This window comes from Eublepharis macularius, chromosome 2, assembly GCF_028583425.1.
Source record: "Eublepharis macularius isolate TG4126 chromosome 2, MPM_Emac_v1.0, whole genome shotgun sequence".
NCBI classification, from domain to species: domain Eukaryota; kingdom Metazoa; phylum Chordata; class Lepidosauria; order Squamata; family Eublepharidae; genus Eublepharis; species Eublepharis macularius.
Window position 1 is genome coordinate 68,858,376 of NC_072791.1, and position 23,671 is coordinate 68,882,046.

Genomic DNA, 23,671 nt, shown 5'->3' on the forward strand with positions numbered 1-23,671 from the left:
AATTTCTACCACATAAAAAATACATTGTGAAGCAGCATGTTCTCTTTTGCCACACTGGAATTTAGGGCTAAAACTGCTGTTATTATATATATATATATATATATATATATATATATATATATATATATATATATATATATATATATATTCTGTATGATACTGTAAGAGAAAACTTGCTACATTTTACTTTTCAGCTTCTGTGAGATGAAGCAAATATCTAACTTGCAAAATGATGAAAAGTTCTAGAACTACAGAGAAAGTGTGATTTGTAGCCCTATTCACATGAATACTTATGAAATACCATTTATGGCATCATTTAACATGTTATGTTTAATACTTATGCCTTGCTTCATATTTCTGCTATCCTAGTCCTATTACATTGTTTTATTAGATGTGTCCTCACCCTATTGATTGTACTGAAATTATAACTCGACTTTGAGTCCTAGGCCATTTCCAGACAGCTTACCTGCCTCTGGAATGTCGTGCCATCTTGCGGGGAAAACGCGAAATATCGCGTTTTCTCGTGCGAGTTTTGCACGACGTCGCACGGCGTCGTGCAAAACTTGCGCGAGAAAACGCGATATTTCGCGTTTTCCCCGCAAGATGGCGCGACATTCCAGAGGCAGGTAAGCCATCTGGAAACGGCCCTAGTGAGAAAGGTGGACTATAAATAAATAACATACATACATACATACATACATACATACATACATACATACATACATACATCTAATGGGAGGTGATTTCTGGAGAGGTTCTGTGAGGGGTTGCCAGGCAACAGAAAAGAAAGGGCTGTTTATCTAGAGTAGGATGGACAGAAAAGAATGTCTTTTTATGTGTTTGTTGTTACAAGTTCTGAGTTCAATTTTTCTGAGTATCTATGCAGCCTCAGTCACAGATCAAATCATTAAAATACTAACATACATACACTACTTTAAAAAACAGTGGAAAATAGAAATTTAGATGCCAGCATCTGTGTTTTAAGCAAGGGTCCCCATCTTTGTTGTATCCTTCAACGTTTTTGCCCACCACTGTTCCAAGTAACACCAGGAGAATAATTTTTTAAAACTATAGACATTGCCTGCATCATGACGTAACTTCCTGGGAAAACTTGAAAGTCATGTTCTGTATTTTTAAGGTGGAGGAGTTTGCTGCCCTGCACTTTAAGATATTCCTTTGACGCCTATATTTACTTTCATTTTCAGTCAAGGTTTCTCTGTGGCTTCTCTACTGCTTCTTTTCTGCTTCCCTTTCTCCCCTGATATCTTTCTCAGCCAGAAAGAGACTGGTGGTGGAAAGAGACAAAAAGAGAGCACACAACACCACTATAAGCAGCACCCTATTTTCACCTTGCTTTTATGCTTTTATGCTATATGACTGGTTAGGCTAGAAAGTTGGTTTTTTTAAAAAGATCTTTTTTAAAGATTTTTTTAAAAGAACTGAAAGCAGATATGAGAATAACTGCTGCTAAAAAGCATTTCTAAAACCAATGACCGGGGTGCTTCAGTAATGTTCAGTCTGATAAGTCCAACTGGGTTTAATGAGGCTTACTCACAAGCCTTGAAGATATACTAGGTCAGAACATTGATCTGTCTCGACAACCACTGTCTCCTCTGACTGACAGTGGACTTCAGGGTGTTGCAACAGATCACTCTCAGCCTGCAACCAGAGATCTATATTTCTGGAAATGGCAAGGTCTGAATTTCAGAAGCTTCTACCATTAAATTATTCCCCTCCCAAACTGGAAAAATTGTATCTGAAAAAGTAGAGTTTACTCTATGAACTCTTGCCATAAAAACTTTTAATCTTTAGGTTGCCACGAAACTCCTTGTTCTTGGAAAACTAATCAGAACTAGAGATGGGCATGAACAGCAATACGAATTTTTAAAAAGACGTAAACAGCCAAATCTGCTGTTCATGAACAAGCTGTTCGTGAGGCCCCATTCGTTGCTATAATGATTTTAAGTAAATGTGTGCATGTGTCTTTAAATGCTTGGTGTGCTATAGGTGAAGAGTCAAGAGAAAGCAGGCAAGCTGTATGCAGCCTGAGTAAATTTAAGCAGTTCTGAGAGAAATATTGAATGAGGAAAAGAGAGGCTAGCTGTGTGCTGCCATAGCAAGTTTAAGTATTACTGAGAGAAATATAACCTATGTGGAAACCTGATCTGAGTATGTTTGTGAAAGAACATTCAGTCAGGGAAAAGCAGGCAAACTGTGTGTGAAGCCTTAGAAGAGATCTGTGTGAATGAGTTTAAGTGAAGTAACTTTAAAAATTTAGAACTACTCTTATGAAACCGATACACTTCTTGAAAAAAATAAAAGTTTATTTTGTTTTTGTTATATCCCGGAGTATCTGTCATTGCTATATCCCATTCCTATCCTCAGGGCCACATAGAACCATGAAGGAGCCTGACGCTTGGGCACGTTACTAAAGGGGAAATTTAAATAAAGTATCTTGGACTATAGTATTCCTGGTGGCAGCAATCTACCCAGAGGATGTAAGGGAAAGATTAAAGGCAAAATCTACCCAAGAGAAAGAAGGGGTCGTAACAGTTGCTGTTCGTCAAGCCAGACAGTCAGGCACCTGCAATCAATTCCCTTGGCAACTTAGGCAGGGATTGTCTGAACTATGTCTGAACTCCTGCCCTTGCCCTGGAAACCCCAATTGAAGCCCAATTTAGCTTGATAGGCAGGTCTTCCTTTCAAGTGTGGAGCTCCAAATTTGTTACAAGGGAACAAAGACCAGGGGGGAGGAGGGCTCCCAGCTCTGGTTTTAGAGACGGAGAGACAGCTGCTGTTGACATTTTTATAGAGAGAGTGCACTGGAGCTTGAATTTCCTGTGTGTGTGGTGGGATAGGGATCTACCCCTTCAAGTTCCACGGCTGCTGCAGGCTCTGGGCCAAGCTATTATTTATTATTGGTAACTTTCCTGCTGCCTGCTCAGGTCAGGTTTCTGGGAGCGGTGCAGTAGGGATCTTGACTTGGATAATGGCTGGAGGAGAGCCTGCTGGCCCCCACAAACAGCCAACCACGAACATGTTCGTGAACAGGGCCATGTTCGTGGTTGTTCATGAGTCCCTGTTCATGGATGTCAATGAACAATGAACATCATGTTTGTTTGTTTGTTTTGTTCGTGCCCATCTCTAATCAGAACTCTACATTCCTGTAACACACTATTTTGGACAGTGATTTAAACTAAGCATTGTATTATCCTTTTCAACAGCAAATGCAAATACTATACATCATGTACATTTTATGAAACACACTATGATATGGATTTCATCAAATGTGTTCAGGCTTTGTGAAAGAGATCTTCTTCACCAGAAAATGTGCATCTTGTACTCTGAGCTTCTCATAAATCCTCTGTATTTGCTGAACAAGAAATTATAATTTTTAAAAGGCAAAATAGTAAAAAATATACAAAATGAATCTTAAAAATATTAATTCCAGATGGGTAGCTGTATTAAAGAACAGAATCCTACTCAAATCTATTAAACAGGGCTTATTCCCAGGAAAGTGTTCTTAGGATGGCACTGTTAGTCTATTCTAGCAAAAACAAACATCTGTCTTGCTGATCCTGGACTTCTTGCTGGCTTCTGATACCATTCATGGTATCCTTCTGGACCGCCTTTCAAGGCTGGGACTGGCAGGCACTATTCTGTGGCAGTTTCAGTCCTACCTCAAAGATAAGTTTCAGAGCGTGATGCAGGGGGAGCCTATAGTGATCCACAAGGTTCCATCTTATCCCCCATTGCTTTTTAACATCTACATAAAGCTGCTGGGAGAGGTCAACCAGAAATTTGTGCTGAGTTGTCTCCAACTAAGCAACTAAGAGCCAAGCTACTAGTGGCAAATTACACTTGCCCGGCAAGTGAACAGACTCACGTGTATTACTCCCTGTTCACTTGCCATTCACTTGCTCTCCATTTGATCAAGTGGAGCGCAAGTGAATGGCAAGTGTATACACGTGAGTCTGTTCACTTGCCGGGCAAGTGTAATTCGCCACTTGTAGCTTGGCTCTAAGCAGACAATGCTCAGTTCTATCTTGCACTTCCAGCAGATCCCAGGCAATTACGGAAATTGTGAATGATTGCCTCGAGGCAGTTTGGGGGTGGATGAGAGATAATAAGCTGAAACTTAGTCCTGGCAACCCAAGGAATATCCTTCTCGGTTATAGCACTGTCACTTTTGAACTCCATCCCCAGGTAAATTCATCTGCCTCCCTCTATCATTGTCTTCTGCCAGCAAGTGAAGACTTTCTTTAATTTGGTATACCCCCATTAACAGCTATTGGGCCCCCTCCCTGGTTGTGTTGTTATATATATTTGTGTGTTGTTTTAATAGCTTGATGTTTTAATGTCAAACTTCGTCACCCTTGGAGACCCTATTTGGGTGGAAAGGTGGTAAAGAAATGTTTTAAATAAATAAATAAAATATTAGTTTAAGTTCTTCAAGCTGCAATGTTATTCCTCACCTTTTCATTCAATTCAAAATTGTAGCAAAATGTTTTTCCAGGCCGGAGGTAAGATGTATCAAAAAGAACTGTGCAAAGATGGTCATCACTGAAAGGAATGTCTTCATCATATACTTTTAGTTCAATGATGTTCTGGAGGAAAGGGGAGAGTTAAAAGTTATATTGATAAATCTGTGATGGAGAAAGGATGGATGCCATTTGAAGGCGGTGTTTGTATGCATGGATTCAAACCAACATTTGGCACAGGCATTGATGTGTTCTCAAAACAATACTGATTTCTGGGCACCAACATCATTGTTTCATTGTTAGTTTCTCCCACCTCATTTATTAGTGCAAAGTGGGACATGACACTGTACATTAATTGGCTCTTCAGGTGAAAAGGACAAACATAATGTGTTCCATGTTAGGAATGAGAGGAGTATTCAGCGGCAAAAGGACTCACAAAAATATACAAAACCTACTCAAGTGTCACAAAGTTATACTGAAGATTCATTGTGTTCCCATGTAAGAGGAATCTTCCCATAGCTCTAGTATACCCAAAGGAAAATATAAGACATTATTAGCCTGGGTATCTTTTGCATCTTCTATGTTAACTGGATAGAATCCCAGAAAAATAACAACAAAGAAGACAGAATTATCCACATTTCACATCAAAGCATGTGTGAAAAATCCATGAGAAAAAGTCATCTACCAGAGCAATTATATATTATACAAGATCACCTATCATTCCATTTCTCGAGGTCTTTCCATCATTATATTTGTGCAATGTCAGCACGTTTGTTTTGACTAAATACACTGTGGTCATGTCCAAGCTGAATACTCATTTATATTCCATAAAGATATTTAAGCTGTTCCTGTTATATTTCATGAACACTAAAAAAAAGGGGGTTCCAGATTTATCAGAAGCTTCCATAAAATTATGCCTAGGGTAGAGAAAGTGGAAAGAGTGGGCTTTTTCTCCCTCTCCTGTAAAACTAGAACTCAGGGACACCTAATAAAGTTGATGCTCAATAGATATAGAGCAGACAAAGGGAAATACTTTTTTACTCAGTGACATCTTCGAGACAGGCTTACTGCTGTCATTTGAGTTCCCTTCCTAACTACTTTTTTCAGAGTTTCCTCACAACCTCATTTCATATCCTTTGCTATCCTGGCTGTTTCTGAAACCTGCTTTGCTCTGATGTTTTCCTCTAAAACACCCTGTGTTTTTCTGCCTATCTGTAATGTCTGCCCTTTTTCTCATGGCTCTGCTGCACACTTTCCCATATTTTGTTGTGCATGGTGTGTGACAAGCACAATTTTTTTTAAAAAAATTGCATGCTACTGATACACCAAAACAGTGATCTTACATGCAGGTGCTAATAATTCCTTGGAATGGCTGATCAGCAAGACTGGGAACAAGCAACCAATCATCGCTGCCCCTGGGAACATTTCTTCTGGAAGAGCACACCTGTATACCATGCCTAGGCATCATTTTCAAGTTCTGGGTGTACTGCATGCTAGTAGTTTCCTTTTCGACATGCAATTGGAAGGCAAACCTGTGGGAATAAGTCGGGTTTCCTGCAGAGAACAAGAGACCCTTCACTTGCTGTTGATCTGGGATGAGGTGAAGGTTCAGGAATATCACAGAATCAGCTACACACCCATAACAAAAAACAATGCAAATTGTAAAGTATATAAGGAAGACAGGAAGACACACACACATGGAAGGTCTGCATAAAAATGTGCCATGTGGATTCACCATTTCCAATCCATAGCAATGGGAGCCACCTCAGCTGCAAGTAAAAAATTGAGCACCGATGAGGTCTGGAACATGTCGATGAGTAATTAAATTGTGGAATTCATTTCCAGTGGAAGTAGTGATGGCCCACAAGCATAGATGGCTTTAAAAGGGGATTAGACAGTTTCACAGAACACAAGTCCATTGTTGTGAGCAAAGGGAACCTCCATATTCATAGACAGTAAACCTCTGAAAACCAGTGCTAGGAGGCACTGGGAAAGACCTTGGCCTTTATGGCCTATTTGTTGGTTCTCCAGAGCAACTGGCTGGCTGCTGCATGAAACAGGATGCTGGACTAGATGGACCAATGTTAGATCTAACCAAGTTGTTCTTATGTTCTGTCTTGTCATAAGTAGCATCTATAACTGCTCACTGTTTCAGTCATTTCTGTTTGTTTTCATTACTTCCTTACCACAGCAGTGACTTCAACCCACTTCTCACAGTCTTCTCAGGTACATTTAGCTGAGCTACATGAGCTACATTTAGACTGCTTGTGAGCAAGCAGTCTAAATGTAGCTCAAAACAACACACACACAAAGCCCAAGATGCAGCTCCTCAACAAACCAAATTGACATAACATATAACTAGACCTTAGAGACCTGATTAAGCTCTTGCAGCCAAAATTTAGAATCCTGATTCATGAAAGATTAAGGACCACTGAGAGGACTTATTTAAATCTATGGTTTTTGGGAGCAAAGAGTTCTATACAATGTAGGGAGCTGTTTCTATGAGATGTAATCATATGCCTCAAGAAAAGATGTGTGAATATCATGATCACATGCAGAGCCAACCACGTGAGATTTGCCCTCTTGATTAGCACTTTTTATACTTAGCAGAAAAGAACTATGTGATTGGCTCCACCCACAGAGTCATGCTACTCCTTTGAGCTCCCCTGCATCATGAGGTGGCAAATTAAGGGAGCTATTAACACACTCTTTAGCAGCCACCATAGATGAGCTTTTTTGCTGTAGCATAGTAAGTGAGATCTAGATCACAGCAGACAGATGACCAAACATTGAAAATAAGCCTTAACAGGATCTTAGCAGAGCACTAAGGCTGACATCAGAAAAAGATAGCTCCTCACCTTAACTACATCCTGAATCCTAAAGAAGAAAGTTTCATTCCAGACCGGATTTCTGCAATTTGAGAAAGTTTTGGTCCGGGCATCATTCAAAGAAGCTGTTGGTAGCCGCACTGTCACATAACTATCACTTTGGCTCACTGTATTAATTTAATTAGAAAAAGCAGATATCATTTAATTAGAAAAGGCAGATATCATTTTTTAAAAATTATTTTAGATACTACCCATAGAACGATACAAGATAAGGTCTATTAATGGAAGGGTGTTGCTTTATTACCATACATTTTGTTATTCCCTGTTGCACTATCTGACTACTGTAGCCATGATACTAAGAGCAAGATTTCATATAGGTCACTTCTCCCTCTTTTCTACAATTCAATCATGTCAAATAATATTTTGCCCTCATCACAAAATATTAAATAATTATGGCATCTTTTTTAAAGCAATCCTATAAGTATAGATAATGTGGATAATGAATGTTTGGGCTGGCTACCTACAAGACATGGGCGCGATTCAAAATACAAATCAAATTTCATGACAAATCGGGCTAATTCATATATCACGAAAACATGTTTTATGGAGCCGCATTTTTCATGAAATCCACGACTTTTGGGGCCAATTCGTTCGATTCCTGAATGCTTCGTGATGCCAGATAGACTGGTGCTGATCCATTGATTCCCTAAGCAACATAGGCCAGGAATGTCTGCAGACCTTTTGTTGCCGTGGAAACATCAATCTTAGCCCACATAACCTTGATAGGCAGCTCTCCCTGCCAACCTGAGATCTCCCATTCTCTTCTATGAGAGCAACAAGCGGGGGGGGGGGAGAGATGGGCCGCCTGTAGCCATGGGAACACCAATCTCATCCCTCCAAACCCTGTTAGGCAGGTCTGTCTGCCAACCAGAGAGCTCCTGTTCTGCTCTATGTGAGCATTTCTTATATAAGACACAGCTCTGTGCCTCTTGCTTTTAGTTCCAGTAGACAAAGGGAGAGGGAAGAGCTGTTGCTGGGATTTGGAGTGAGAGAGAGTGGATTTGGGAGTTTTGGGCTGGATTTGCTGCTGCTTCAAAAGAGACTGAAAAGACTCATTTCCTGCTCTTGTCTTTGCTGGGAAGGTTGTTGGGTGAGGGTGCCTCTGAAGTCTCCCTGCAAGTTTGGTATCTCTGGGTACGAAGGAGGCCGTTGTAGGGCCCCAAGATCTGACGAATCGTGAACCTAACAAATAGTTTCGCAGAACGGGACAATTTCTTGAAAGTTTGTGGTTCATGTAACGTGACAAACCACGAAACTCAGGGTTCATTTTTTTCCATTTTGTGCCCATCTCTACTACCTACACATTTTTTAGGGCACTGAGACTGAGCAAGACCTGTTTATGGGATCATTTCTTTCTTAAGTTGCATAGTTTATGTAACACTTGTTCTGTCCCCTACTCCTGCTCTGCCACATGCATGAGTTGACTTCAGGCTACTTGTGTATTACAGTAAAATGCAATAAAATTTTAAAAATCCAATGAAAATAGATTTTTAAATGGCAAATGAACAAGAAGTGGAAACCAACACATGTTCCACCTGAAACATTTTTTAAAAATATATCTTTCGATATTTTCAGTGCTGATAAAAAATTAAGGTAGTCTGTACATTTAGTAAAATGGCATAGTAGAATCCCAGGGTAATAGACAGGCCTACAGGATAGGGTTGCCAGATTCCCCTAGACAACCGCCAAGAGGCTGGGAGGGCAGGGGCGCTGGGGTGCAGAAACTTACCTTACCCCTGTCTCTCTCGTACACCATGCAATGACATCACTTCTGGTTACTCCAGAAGTGTTTGGGGCCAATTCTTAAATAATTGGCCTTTGCAAGATGCCATTGTTACCGGTGTAATTTGAAGCAACATCATCAAACAGCATGCTGGATCACTCACATGCAGCCATTTTCTTGGGCTGCCTGTTGATGGCAGGCAATTTCCAGGTAGGTTGCCTCTTCCCAGTGATCACCAGTGATCAGTAAGCAGACGGGCAAATCACCAGGGCTTTGCCTGCCACCTGCAGGCACCTGGTAAGCCTACCTCAGGTATATGATGCCAATATTTAATGCTTCTCCACCGTGCTGTAAATTTAAAACATCCTAATATATCAAATTCTGCCCACTTTGATGTTAATAGTTTCTGAAGGGTATCATTAACAATGGCATTATCTCATTTGCAATCTCAATTGATAAAGTTCATACCAGTTTTCAAACCTAGGCAATCATCTAGGTCACCATAGCTGAAGGGGGAGCCAAAAGATTCAGAGGACCACAGGCATTCCAGGGGTGCAGGACAGAAAGGGAGCCAAAAGAGCATTCCCCTTACGCATGTTACCCATGTCTACTCAGAAGTGAGTCCCTCTATGTTAAATGGAAAAGAGCAAGAGTCCAGTAGCACCTATAAGACTAACAAAATTAGTGGTCGGGTAAGAGCTCATACCTTACCACTAATTTTGTTAGTAGGTGCTACTGGACTCTTGCTCTTTTCCACTGCTACAGATAGACGAACATGTCTACCCATTTTGATCTATGTTAAATGTGATTTACTCCCAGGTAAGCATGCTTAGGATTGCAGCCCTTGGGATGAGCCGGTTGATATTTCATTATGTTTGTATATGTATGTTGAATGCAGGGTGCAGGGGGAGCCAAAATCTTAGTTTGCCTAGGGTGCCAAAAAACTTAAAGAATCAGCAGGAAAACCCATTCTCACATACATTACTGCCTGTCAGTTTTCTTGTTTTCTTTAGTCTTGCACATACAACACATGGGATAGTTGCTTCTGGATTTCATTAAAATTTCTTTGCGCTTTCATTAACATTTCTTAACAAAGCATGCCCACGTACAAATTATTTCGCCCATGCAAACAGAATATACAGGCTCTGTGCTGAACTTCTGATGAATGCATAACAGTCCGGGTAGGACTAGCAGTTGCAATCACGACTCCCCCTCCACATGTTCATTCTATATGCTATGTTTCTGCGAATAGGGTTTCTGTTATTCTCTTTCCCACGAGTACCCTGAGAGCATAGCTACTGAGAGTGGACATTTATGCGTCAACGCAGCCTATAAATGAAAATATCTGGCATGGTTATAATTTAAACAATAACATAACAATTAAAACAACATTAAACAACTTTATCTAGCTTTTTGGGAACTAGGAGAGTGCTGTAGGGTTAGATACTCACACTCATCAGCTGTTCGGAGGTTTCTCATTCTTATAACTCGCACCGTGAGCAAATTGAAGTAAGGAATCTGCACCTGAGGAACAATATAAGGAAATGAAATAGACATCAGTCTTTATCTATCCTGTACCTTCATAATGCTCATGGCAATTCAATATAAATTCCAATGCAATCCAGAGCAAAGAGCACTTGTGGCAAAATCTCCCAGAGCACATCAAAACAAGTATATAAAATACAATCTTTTTTCTTTTTTTTAAATGACCTGGATGGCCCAGGCTAGCCCAATCTCATCAGATCTTGGAAGCCCAGCAGGGTCAGCCTTGGTTAGTAACTGGATGGGAGACTATCATGGAAGTCCAGGGTTTCTATGCAGAGTCAGGCAATGGAAAACTACCTCTGTTCATCTCTTGCCTTGAAAACCCCTTGCTGGGGTTGCCATAAGGTGGCTGTGAATTGATGTCACATTATGAACACACGTCAATAAAAATACCAGCAGTGAGGAAGGATTATTTTTGTTCCAAAGAAGGACCCTCCTGAGAAGAGACTGCTTAGAAGGGTATACATAAATAATGTGTGCCATAATATTTGATCCAGACAACAAGAGGAACAAGACAGAGCAAGAGAATATTTTATTTACTTCATCTATACTGCACCTTTCTCCCCCATGGGGACCCAAAGTTGCTTGCATAATACGTTTCTCCTCCATCTTATCCCCATAACAATCCTATGGGGCAGGTTAGGCTGAGAGTGTGATGGGGCAAGGTCACCCAGCCGCTTTTCCATGTTAGCGCGGGGATTTGAACTTTGTTCTCCCAGACCCTTGTCCAACACTCTAGTCACTGCACCACACTGGTTTAAAAATAGTAGGATACACATTAAAATTCTGTGAGAGAACATTCCTTTCTCTCCAAGAGCTTCAGCATTTAGATTTACTATGATAATTTTAAAATGCAGTCCCTTGATCTGTCTTTTCGATTAAACAAAAAGAAATCTTTGCTGTTTACATATTGTGTCACATAGAAGAAAAATCATGTAGCAATTTAGCAATTGCACTTATAGAGGCTTGGGTACAAGATTTCTTGTTTATGAAAATCAATTTTAAATCTGGAAACCAAATCATAAGTTTCTTCTAATATTTTAGGAGGAGATGATCCAGGATTTACAACGTGTAGCTACATGGTATACAAAAAGGCTACTTGTGTCATAGATCTCTATCCTCCACTCCCTGTGTATCAGAATTCTTGGCAGCATGGGTGACAATGGATACTCCTGCTTGGGCTCCTTTCTATGGGAAATATGCCAGCCAGTCTATGCAAATCTGCGTTGCTGTCAGAAAATTCCATAGAATCTCTGTATCTATACAGATATTTTGTATAGGGTTGCCAACTCTGGGTTGGGAAATACCTGGAGATTTGAGGAGGTAAAGCTCGGGGACTGCTGGGTTTGTAGACAGGAGGAACCTCAGCAGGGTATAATGCCACCCTCCAAAGCAGCCATTTTTTCCCAGGGGAATTGATCTCTGTTGTCTGGAGATGAGTTGTAAAATTCTGGGGGATCCTCAGGCCCCACCTAGAGCTGAACCTGACTTTACCCTGTGCAGTACCCAGCAACTCAACAACAGCTCCACTGCACTTCAGGTAGCCAAAATGTGGCTGTTCATAGCCCTGCTAATGTGTCAGCATGTCACCTGCCATACTCTGCAAGGCCCTGTGTACTATTTGACTATGATGATAGTGGCTGAAGCTGTTCTCTGACTGGAATGTGAAAGTCTGCAAGGAAGGGAGCTACTCTGTGGTTATCTGTGTGTTTTCTCTTTAGCCTGGGATGCCAGAGAAGCGGTGCCTCACTGCCTTGAAGTTTCCAACACATCAGCTCTGCTTTATCCTGCTGATCATCTCTTGAATTTAGCTAACTGTTTCCTGAAGGGGGTGGGGACTCTGGGGATTAGGCTGTGCTTCGAATCCTATATATGTTATGCGCTTGTAGGGAAACGCCATTCCTGGTAAGCAATGCAGTAGGGGTATGATTCTAGTAGCTTATCAATAAAGTGCTTTAACTCATGCAGTTCCTAGACTCATGCAATGAAGTCTTTTGAGAGTTACTTGGCATCCTCACATAATGGTGCTGCTAGCATGAATTTGTTTGTTTGTTTACATTATTTATTTTCTCAATGAGATTCAAAGTAGATTACACAGTGTAAAATCAATACAATCAACAGCAGGGACATTCAGGAAACAATGCAATTGGGTATGCAAACAAGTAGAAATCCAATACAGAGCTGAAACAAAGTATAAGAAATATGGCATCTCAAACAGCGCAGAAACCACCTGCCAGGAGCATAAAACAACAGACAATTGTACGCAGTAGAATAATCTACAATCCCTATCCCTTACCAGATCATATTTCTGAACCATTTCCTTACAGTATAGCCCTCACCTATGTAAAAAAAAGCCTTCCTGAATAATTCAGTTTTGCCAGTTTGGGCTCTCCTAACTGCATTAGTCAGGGGGGACCACAACAGGGAATGCCTCTGTTTGGGCAGTTGTTGATTTTGCCCATTTAGTTACCAATGGTGCTGGTATCAGCTAAATCCAGCCAAAAGCCAAAATCATGCTCGAACAGACACATGTGTGTCCTGCATCCTTCCCAACTCACCACAAGGCCTGTATTGCATGTAAGAGCCAGGAAGCCAACAGGGCCTGCGTGGCTTGCTGTGCTGGGCTCATAAGGGGACAGATGGCAGGCCAGCGCAGAGAATGTTTTGAGTTGCCAACCTCCAGTTTGCCCTGTATTACTACTGATCTCCACACTACCAAGATCACTTCTCCTGGAGAAAATGGCTACTTTGGAGGGTGGACTCAGCAGGGCATTATACCCTGCTGAGGTCTCTCCCCTTCCCAAACTCCACCTACTCAGACTCCACCACCAAATCTCTAGGAATTTCCCAGCCTAGAGTTGGTAACCTTAAGGATGTCCCAAACATTCCCCAAGCTGCAGCACAAAGGCCTGGTAGAATAGAAGCAGGGGTCATTTCGTAGAAAAAGAACGGCAGGAACTAATTAGCATAACTCATTAACATATGTCACACCCCTTGAATCCTGTCCAAAATGGCCAGGATTCAGCTGCTGCCAGACAGGGGAGTGTTCCCCCACCTGGCAGTGGCCTGATTAGGGCTGTTTTGCCCCAATCCAGACCAAAAGGCCCCAAATGGCTCAAAATGGCCATTTTGGGCACGTTTTGGCCTGGATCAGGCCCAAAATGGCCCAGATTGGGTTGGTGCTGGGCAGGTCAGGGGTCCCCCACCAGGCACCAACCCAATCCTGGTGGTTTGGGGCCTGATCCCAGCTGGAAAGGGCCCCAAATGGCCAAAAATGACTATTTGGGCCCCGTTTGGACCTGGATCATGACTGAAACAGCCTAGACCAGATCAGTGCTGAGCAGGAGAGGGTTGCCCCACCTGGCACTGACCAGATCCTGGCACTTCTGGCCTGGATCCCAGCAGAAAATGGCCCAAATGGCCGAAAGTGGCCATTTGGGGCGTTTTCTGCCAGGATCGGTGCCGAAAGGATTGAATCTGGTCAGAGCCAAGTGGGGGAACCCTCCCCTGCCCAGGAATGACCCGGTCAACACTGTTTTGGCCCTGATCCAGGCCCAAAAGGGCCCCAAAGTGCCAAAAACGGCCATTTTGGGCCCATTTGAGCTTGAATAGGGGCCTAAAAGGCTGGGACTGGGATGGTGTTCAGTGGGGGACACTTCTCCTGCTCAGTACGGACCCAATCCAGGCCCCTTAGGCCCCAATCCGGGCCAAAACGGGCCCAAAATGGTCATTTTCGGCCCATTTCAGCCAGGATGGGGGCCGAAATGGCTGGAATCATGTCTGCGCTAGGTAGGGGAGCCTTCCCCCACCCAGCACCGACCTGATCTGGGCCATTTCAGCCCCAATCCGGGCCAAAACGGGCCCAATCCAGGCCAAAACGACCCAAAATGGCCGACAATGGCCCCAATAGATTGGGGCCGAAATGGCTGGGACCACATCAGCTGGGCGGTCACTCCAAGGGTGGGCAATGGTGCAGCTGGGTTTCTCTTTCAAGGTTGTGCAGCTGGGAGCCTGGCCAAGTGGCCTTGAGTTCTCAAGCCTGAATACCCAAGCCCCAAAAGCGGGGGAGGGGGGACTAGATATATCTGAAGTATATGTGTGACTGGTTTTTGCATGTGCCTTATTCCTGACACTAGGGCTTACAATAAAGCTTCAAAAAACCAACCAGTGGAGTCTTTTGTAATTCCTTAGCAGGATCCTTACAAGTGACAGCTCCGCACAGCCATGGGAGTCTGGGCAGCTGGGCTGGGTGATGGGGGAGAGGGAGGGGCCAGGTCAGGTGTCTGGTATTTAGAGAACAGTTTCCTCAGACCATCTCCCAAAATACTGGACTCTCAGAGTGAAAACGAGACACCAGGCACCCTAACCACATTATATAATTCCCATAGTGACAGTATAATCCTAAACAGAGTTACACCCTTCTAGATCCAGTGAAGTCAATGGCCTTAGAATGGAGTGACCTTGTTTAGGAATGCACCATGAATACTTAAGTCAGATAACAAAAATTAAAATAGAACATACATTATTCACTTTACACAATTCTCTTTTTCATATTCCTAATTTGGATAACAAAGAGAAGAGTATCATGTTTTCATAAAACAACTTTTCTCAACAGAACATATGAATATACCCAGCATAAAAATAATATTTTTTCTAAATTTTCATATGGTTAAATCTGGTTCCACTCCAAAGATACCCATAAATAGCCATTCTGCTACTAGTGTGTGAAATACTCCTTGATATTTATGAACAGTCTGTTCTGGGAGCACTGATAGTTGTGGATCAGGGGACAGATAAATGGATCTGAATTCAGCTGCCCAGCTCTCTCCAGGTTCGTGCCAGTTGTCTGTTTGCATGAGTCCGTTTTTGCTGACAGAAATGGCCACAGGGGGTCCTCTCTGCCCCTTGCTCAGACTTCACATGTCCTACTTTCTGCTGCTTTTCCCCCTGCGGAACTCCAGCTGTCTGTTTATTCTCACAAATATTTAGTTGGAACCAGGGGGAGCAATTAAGAGCTGAGAATAGGTTTGCCAACTCATGCTAGGGAAATTGCTGGAGATTTGGGGGCAATATCTGTGTAGGACAGAATTTGGGGAGGAGAGAGAACTAAGAATGTGACAGCCTAGAGTCCACACTCCAAAGCTGCCATTTCCTCCAGTGGAATTGATCTCTGTAGTCTGGAGTAGACATGGGCATGAACCAAAAAAAAAAATACTGAACCAGAGGATCGTGGTTTGGTGCAGACCACGATCCCAAATTCCCGAACAGCAACGAACATCTCCCGTTCCTGAACCCGAACCTTGGATCGTGGAGGCCACAAAGGAGGGGCGCCCTGCTGTTCCCAGCGATACAGGAACGGTGGGTGATGCCGGCGGCATCTGTGTTTGTGTTTGGCCATCTGTGTTTGGCCATCAGAGCTGCCTATCAGGGTTTGCAGGGATGAGATTGGAGTGCCCATGGCTACAGAACACCCCCTTCCCCCTCCCTCCCCTGTGTGTCTTCTCCCAACTTGTGACTGCTTTGCTGCTCCGTGGTTGGAAGGAAGCCCTGCTGATCAAGGAAAGCTGGGCTTCCATTCGGGTTTCCAGGGCGACAGAAGGAGGGCAAACAGAGCTCATCTATTCCTCTGGCTCCGTCACCAGGGGAATAGATTGCTGGCGCCTGAGTGTCTGGATTCCCGAACCGAGCCCGAATGCCACGATCCAGGCCTCTCCCGACTGCTGGATCGTTGGCCGTGGACGATCATGATCCGCCGGGTCACAATCGCGTGATCGCCATTTTCGTGGGGGTTTTACGTTCATAATGCAGATCGTGCCCATCTCCAGTCTGGAGATTAGTTATAATTCTGCGATATCTCCAGGCCCCAACTGAAAATTGGCAAACCTAGAGAAGCATTAGGGCAGGAAAAGGTTAAGCACTTCTCCCCCATTTCTATGCTCAAAACAATCTTCTTCCTTTCTCTAGAAGCTTTTGTCACAAGCCCAATGTTTGAAATACATAATTCTACCCTTACACTCCTTTTCCCTTTTTCAGTTTTGATTGAAACATCTTCAACATGGGTGACCCAAACTGGTCTCAGAGTTCCAAATAAGCTTCACTGTGCTTGTACAGAATTACGTCCTATTTTAATTCAAACAGAAAAGCTGAATTTAACACATAGAGAATTGTACTGACCTTCTTTGCAGTTGCATTACAATAGTGGTTCATGGTCATGTGATATTCAGCTAAGATACTTCGGTATCTTTCTTCTTCCATTATTTCCACCTGAAGAGTCTCCACTTGAAGATTACCCATGACAAAAAATATTATTTGTTTCCAAATACAAGGCACTGTGCGTTGTATAATTAATTTCATTCATTTGTATTTAGGGTTGCCAGCCCCCTGCTCAGGGATGAGGATCTCCTGCCCTCACCTGCCGCCCGCCCCATTCACTTGGCCAGCGGGAGAGAGATTTTCAGGAGGCGGGCTAGAGCCCCGAAGTATGCAAAATCATGGCATGTGCATGCTCCGGAAGCCTCCACTGATGCCACTTCCTGTTTAAAACAGAAATGATAGGGGCATTAGTGGAGTCAAATCAGTAAAATGGTTACGTTTGGGGTTGATATGGCCCCACTGAACTCCTGTCACTTCTGTTTTAAACTAGAAGTGACATCTGTGGAGACCTCCAGAGTGCCACATGCTCAGAAGAAGAAAAGACACCCCCCCACAAACCCAGCTGGCACCCTCTCCCTCCCGCTTTGACAGTAAGGGGGGTGGCAACCCCACTTGTATTACTTCAGCTCATGAGGTCACTCAGTTTGTCCTGTCTAACTTTGCACTCATTTTTTTTGTTAACTTAGTTAGATAACAATTTCATCACTAGTTCCCAAAGTCATGAATGAACAAATGACTAGGGCTTCAAAAGCTGCAGCTCTCAGTTAGAGTTGCCAAGGCGGTGGCAGGAGGAGTTGGGGCAGGATCATAAGGGACTGGCATCACTGGTGTCATAAATGTGATGATGTCACTTCCAGAGTGAAAATAAAAGCAATGGAGGTATCTCTAGGAATCGCTGGAACTCTATGGTTTTATCTTGAAGAACATTGTGCTCCCAACTTCTAATGGGGTTCAGTTGTTCCTTGCTGACTCAGTTAAGAGCCTAAGGGTTATACTGGATCCAGCATTGCTGCTAGAGAAGCAAGTAAATGCAGCTGCAACAGATGCTTTCTATAAATTCAGTCTAGCCTGGAAGATGGCCCCCTACCTTGATACAGCCAATCTGGCCACCTGGATCCACACCATGGTAACACTGAGACTAGTCTACTGTAATGTAGCCTACGTGGGTCTCCCCTCAAAGTCAACCCGGAAATTCCAGATGTTATAGAATGCTGCTGTTCAATTAGTATTAGGAGGTAGGTGTAAGGATGCCAGGTAACTTTCAAGAGACTTCACTTCATGAGTAAAAGTTCTTTATTGATAAGAAGCCGGTATCATATACTTACACCATCTTTGCTAGGACTGGCTACTACAAACAAGTATCATGCAGATATAGGTTCCCCAAGGCTATTCCTAATTCTCCACACACACCCCTTTCTCCTAACAATTATCAAACTCTGCATTCAGGAAAACAGGCTGTGTGATTCATGGACTGCTCAAGGTCAAGCAGGCTCCCAGGCTTGGGAGAGATTAGAACAGGAACAAACACCTACCATTCCCAGTTTCCCACCCCGGGTCCAAATAACAGAGAAACCCCAGAAACACCCCAACAGCATTAGTTTCAGCTACGGGGGGTTTGAATGTGACAAGTGAGGTGATCCTCAGCACCTGACAGTAGGTGGAGCATGCATATTAATCCTATTCTGCAGTTACTCCATCAGCTATCCATCAGTTATTGGGATTGATTCAAGGTCTTGGCTATCGCATATGAAGAAGCCCTTTGTGGTCTTGGCCCCTCATATCTGCAGGCCCACCTCTCTTCCTATACACCACTACAGCAGCTTCACTTATCTAAACAAAGCATTCTACAGATACCATTCTGCAAACTGGGCAAGATCAACAGCTACTTGTACATGCTCATTCTCTGTGGTGACCCCCCCCCCACCTTGTGGAATGGCCTACCTGAAGAGGTCAGGAAAGCTCACACTCTCTTGGTTTTCAGCAAACCGTGCAAAACTGAGTTATTCAGCAGGGCTTTTTACCCAAGTAAAAGGGCTGTGCTGTAGGAAATGGATTAAGAAAGGAACAGGGACTGTAGACTATACTATGGTATATTGTCTGTCAGTGTAGATATGCCCCTACTGAGAGTTTCTGTGTGATATATGTCATGTCAAATTACTTATATTTTCTTTCAGCAATGTTTCATCTCTGTATTTGATTTCTACTTGTTTTTAAATTTCTGCAATCTATATCCTATTGCATTGTTTATTGATTGTTCCAGCCATCAATCATAGACTTACATTGTGTCATCTGCAGTGAGTCTCAATGAGAAAAGTAGACTATATATAACATAAAAAACTGAAATCATGCTTGCAATGACGTCCCCACCATGTCCTCCCACAGTTTGTTATGATCACTTAATTACAAGTGATCTCCAGAATACAATGGTCTGTCCTCCTGGAGGAAATGGCTGCTTTGGAGGGTGGGCTCTATGTTGTTATACCCTGCTGAGGTCCCACCTTTTCCCAAATTCCAGCCCTCCCCAGGCTCCACCATCACCCCAGAAATCTCCAGGAATTTCCCAACCTGGAGCTAGCGGCAACCCTCTGTTGGAAGGGGTAAGTTAGATCATGGCAGTGAAGGTGTATTACTAAATTTTGTTAACACAGTTCTGATTTGAAAATTCCAGTTCCTGACACTGGCATACTTTCATCAGGATGCCCATCCCCATGGAATTGTATAACATTGCTTTCTAGGGATCCTGCAAGGCTCCAGAGTGGGAAAATTGCCCCATGTCACCCAGCAAGCTTCCATTGCAGAGTGGAGCTTCAAAGCTATGAGGAAATTTTATCATATCTGTTAGATGCTGCCAGATTGAACATTTGAAAGTTTCTCATTTTCAAAAACGCTAGGGTGGTCTTTGACTAAGACCACTTGACAATAAGTATGACTTAAAATGTGTCCAAATATATATTAGCTATAATATTTTGAGAATAGCTATAAGCTTGGATCCTACACTTTAATTTCGTGTGTGCTTGGCCGAATCCACACTTGCTTTTTGTTTCCACGCCTTTTTCGCAACCACAGCGCTGTTCAAGCAGATACTCACACGCTTTCCCATTCTGCGTGTTCCCCGCCATCACCCCGCCACAATTGCGCCTCCTTTCCGTACCATGTGATAATGGCGGAAAACTGTTTTTGCCCGCCCCCCCTTTTTTTTAAGGGCTTTCATAGCGCATTTGCACAATAAAGAAAAATCGGTATACCGGAAAACCTACTTTGTGAGCAACAGGGTTTCCGAAGAATGTTTTAATGTGACAAATTATTTCAAATTTGCCCGCCATAATAACCAGCCAATTGTTAGAACGTGGTCTGTGACGAGTAAAAAATGGGCCAATCAAAGTTGAGGGGGAGGGGACCTTGCCATTTCTTAAAAGTCAGAATACCAGTATAGCACAAAATTAACTTTTTTTAAAAAAAGTGAAGTGATATGCGCCATCAACGCTGATGACAGAGGAGGGAACCGCCCACAATAAAGCTTTACTCAGTGGCGTGGGGAGAACTGATTGCACCACGAAGATGCACTGGGAGGGTGAATGTGATGATGCACAGCATGGTAGCGGAATGAACCCAACTGCCATGACTGCGCAAGATAAGCGGATGGTGAGTGCGTGTGGATTTGGCCCTTGTTGCAGAGATGGTTCTACGCTCTTGTGCTACGCACTTTTGGCTCCTTGGAAAGCATTCATCTTGAACAAGTGCTAGAGGAAATGTGCTCATTGGAGGTCAGCCTCTGCAATGACCAAAGAGAAGTGCAAGCAGAATGAAGGGACAGGATTCAAATGGTATTTGTAATAGATTTCATTAGAGAAGAAATATAGAACTCTGTTATCTTCTTGATGGTACAAGGTTTACCTCTACTATCTAAAATTTCTGATAGATTAAGAGACATTCAAGATTCCATAATTAAAGTTGATTGAGAGCCAGTTTGGTGTAGTGGTTAAGAGCGTGGGACTCTAATCTGGAGAGCTGGGTTTGATTCCCCACTCCTCCACTTGAAGCCAGCTGGGTGACCGTGGGCTAGTCACAGTTCTCTGGAGCTCTCTCAGCCCCACCCACCTCACAGGGTGTTTTGTTGTGGGGATAATAATAACATACTTTGAAAACCACTCTGAGTGGGCGTTAAGTTGTCCTGAAGGGCGGTATATAAAACAAATATTATTTGTTATTTAAATTCTTGTGTTTAACCAATTGTTTCTGCTGAAGTTATTATACATAAGTAAGTAAGCCGTTTGAGACTTCTTTTATTTTGGTGTGCAGTAGTAACTTTTCTTTAAATATATCTTCACTTGATTCCATTCTGGCGTTTCTCTGTGTGCTATTCAATATCACCTAGATGGGAGCATTTTACAACCTATATATGTTTTTCAGTAAAGTGGTGTGAAGGGTTTTGTGTGTTTGTGTGTATGGCTTTAGGATAGTATGTTACTCTCACTCAGGACAGAGACTTGCAGGTTTATGAAACAGGCTGGTGAGGTCCATGAGTTAGAGACTGTAACTTATTGAATGTAGTCAAGGGAGGCTTCAGCTTCGGCTCAAATAATATTTTAGCCTCTACTGTGATCTTAATTTTAGTCTGGAAAATACATCTTTGTGTGATGCATTTATGAGATGAATAGTTTATTCCATTTCCTGATTATGTTGGCTACTGGTATCCAAGAGATGAAAGTTGGGAATTGACATGGAGGTATTTGCTGTGAGTGGTGGACAGGAAACTAGCAAGATCGGAACATATTGATTTTCTGCCTGGACAGTTACTATACACTAGGTAATAGGAAAGCACCATATGTATGTCTGTATTAGTTTCAGTTAGGTAGCCATGTGGGTCTGACTCTGCAGTAGGACAGCAGGATTTGAATCCAGTGGCACTGAGAGACCAACAGGATTTTCAGGGTATAAGCCCAGTTTCCCAGCCTGTCAAGATCGTCTTAACTCTTGATTCTGTCTTCTACTATATTTGCAACTCTTCCCAATTTAATATCACTGGAGTGCATTCTTGATTAATGAGTTGGAAGTAGGTTGTGTTTTTTCTACCAAGTATTACACTAGTAGCCAAAATTGTGGAATCCTCTTGGGAAAAGTGTATTTTTGAGGTTTGATGGCTCATAACACCACTTTTTTTTTTTGGAGTAATACCATAAAAGCATATATCAAAGGAAAGATAATTCAATCAAGAATGTAATTTTATGACAGAATTTTTTTTAGAACAGAAGTTATAAAGAAGAAAATTGAAACACACATTAAAAATGAGTTATACAACAATTCTCACCATGTCAGTTAATACTTAGTTGGGTAACTCTTTGCTTTAATTACGGCCTTACAACGCCTTCCCATGGAGTGAACCAAGTTTTTTAGTTCTGCAGCTGTTATAATGTGAAACCACGATTGAGTTATTGCTTCTATTAATTGCGTTTTATTGCTGGGTTGCTTCTCACTAACCAGTTTCTTTAGTCGGCTCCATAGATTTTCGATGGGGTTAAGGTCTGGGCTATTCCCAGGCCATTGCAACAGTGGAATATGATTATCTTGAAACCACTTTTTGCACACAGCAGCAACATGACATGGAGCTGAATCTTGTTGAAATATAAATGCTTCATTATCTTGGAAAAGATCACGTGTGGAAGTATTCCGTTTGGGCTCAAGTATTTCATTTATGGTTTTTTGGGCATTTATATTGCCATTTATCACGCAAATTCTGCCCACACCTTTTGATGTCATACAACCCCATATCATAACACTAACTGGGTGTTTCACAGTAGGTGTAATGCAATCAGGATGCAAATCTTCTCCGATTCTTTTTCTCACGTATTTTATGCCATCACTGCCAAACAGGGAGATTTTGGTCTCATCACTCCAAATAACACTGTCCCATTGTTCCACTGTCCCGTTAACATGGGTTTTAGCCCAGTTTAATCTTTTCAACCTTTGTTTGAGAGATAACAATGGGTTTTTTTGTGGAATTCTAGCATTAAGACCAAATTCCTCCAGTCTGCACCGAACAGTCCTTGCACTCAACTTCACATTGAATTGCGCCATTTCATTCTGTATACACCCCAATGATCTTCTTCTGTCATCTAGGCTCAGTCTCTCAATTCTTCTATCATCCCTTGCTTGTGTGCACCTTTTCCTGCCTTTACCAGTCTGGTTTTGTAGTGACTGAGTTGCCTTATACCTCTTCAAAAAATTAGAAATGCCACCTTTTGTTAAGTTTCCACCCATTTTTCTTCTAATTTCTTCATAACTGTAGCGTTGTTCACTTAATAGTACTATTTTACATCACTTTCTGGGTGACCAGTCAACTCTTTGTGCCATTTCTTTAATTGTATTACATTGAATGGCTACATTCAAATGAAGGAAAGCTACTTCATATCAACCTAAGCAAATATTCCTTATTATACAGATCATTGTATATTTTTCCAAAAGCAAATTTCTATGATTTCTTTTGACTGTTAACATGCTATAAACATACATAATACCAACAATGATTTATATTTAGCCAGTCTTTTAACCTTTTTACTCTGTTAAATCTACTTTAACCATTTAACTTGTAAATATTTTATTCAGATGTTTATTGATTGAGTTATAATACTAATTATATACTTCCTAAACCACTTACCCACCTCCTCCCTAACCCTCCCCTCCCCTCCCTAACCCATCCAACCCCTTTGCATAAAATTAAACTTTGCATCTTGGTTGATAATTGAATTATATGATCTTAATATATATTGATATCTATTAGCTTTAAGTATAGCTCTACTGAATTAGTGTGACATTACACACACCAATTCTGGGTACCCTACTTAAACCACCCCCCCCAAACAGGTAGAGCTATAAAACAAGGG

The 23,671-nt window shown here is 42.2% G+C and overlaps 1 protein-coding gene across 1 annotated transcript in view; it reads right to left on the reverse strand.

Annotated features, from left to right (window-relative positions):
* LOC129323403 (cytosolic phospholipase A2 epsilon-like) overlaps positions 1-10,649 on the reverse strand; it is a 44,532-nt gene extending 33,883 nt beyond the window's left edge. The window contains exons 1-3 of the mRNA XM_054969936.1: positions 10,544-10,649; positions 7,340-7,476; positions 4,476-4,607 (exon numbers count right to left, since the gene is read on the reverse strand). Coding sequence (XP_054825911.1) covers positions 4,476-4,607; positions 7,340-7,476; positions 10,544-10,649 — 375 coding nt within the window. The remainder of the gene's footprint in view (positions 1-4,475; positions 4,608-7,339; positions 7,477-10,543) is intronic.
* Positions 10,650-23,671: the final 13,022 nt, after the last annotated feature.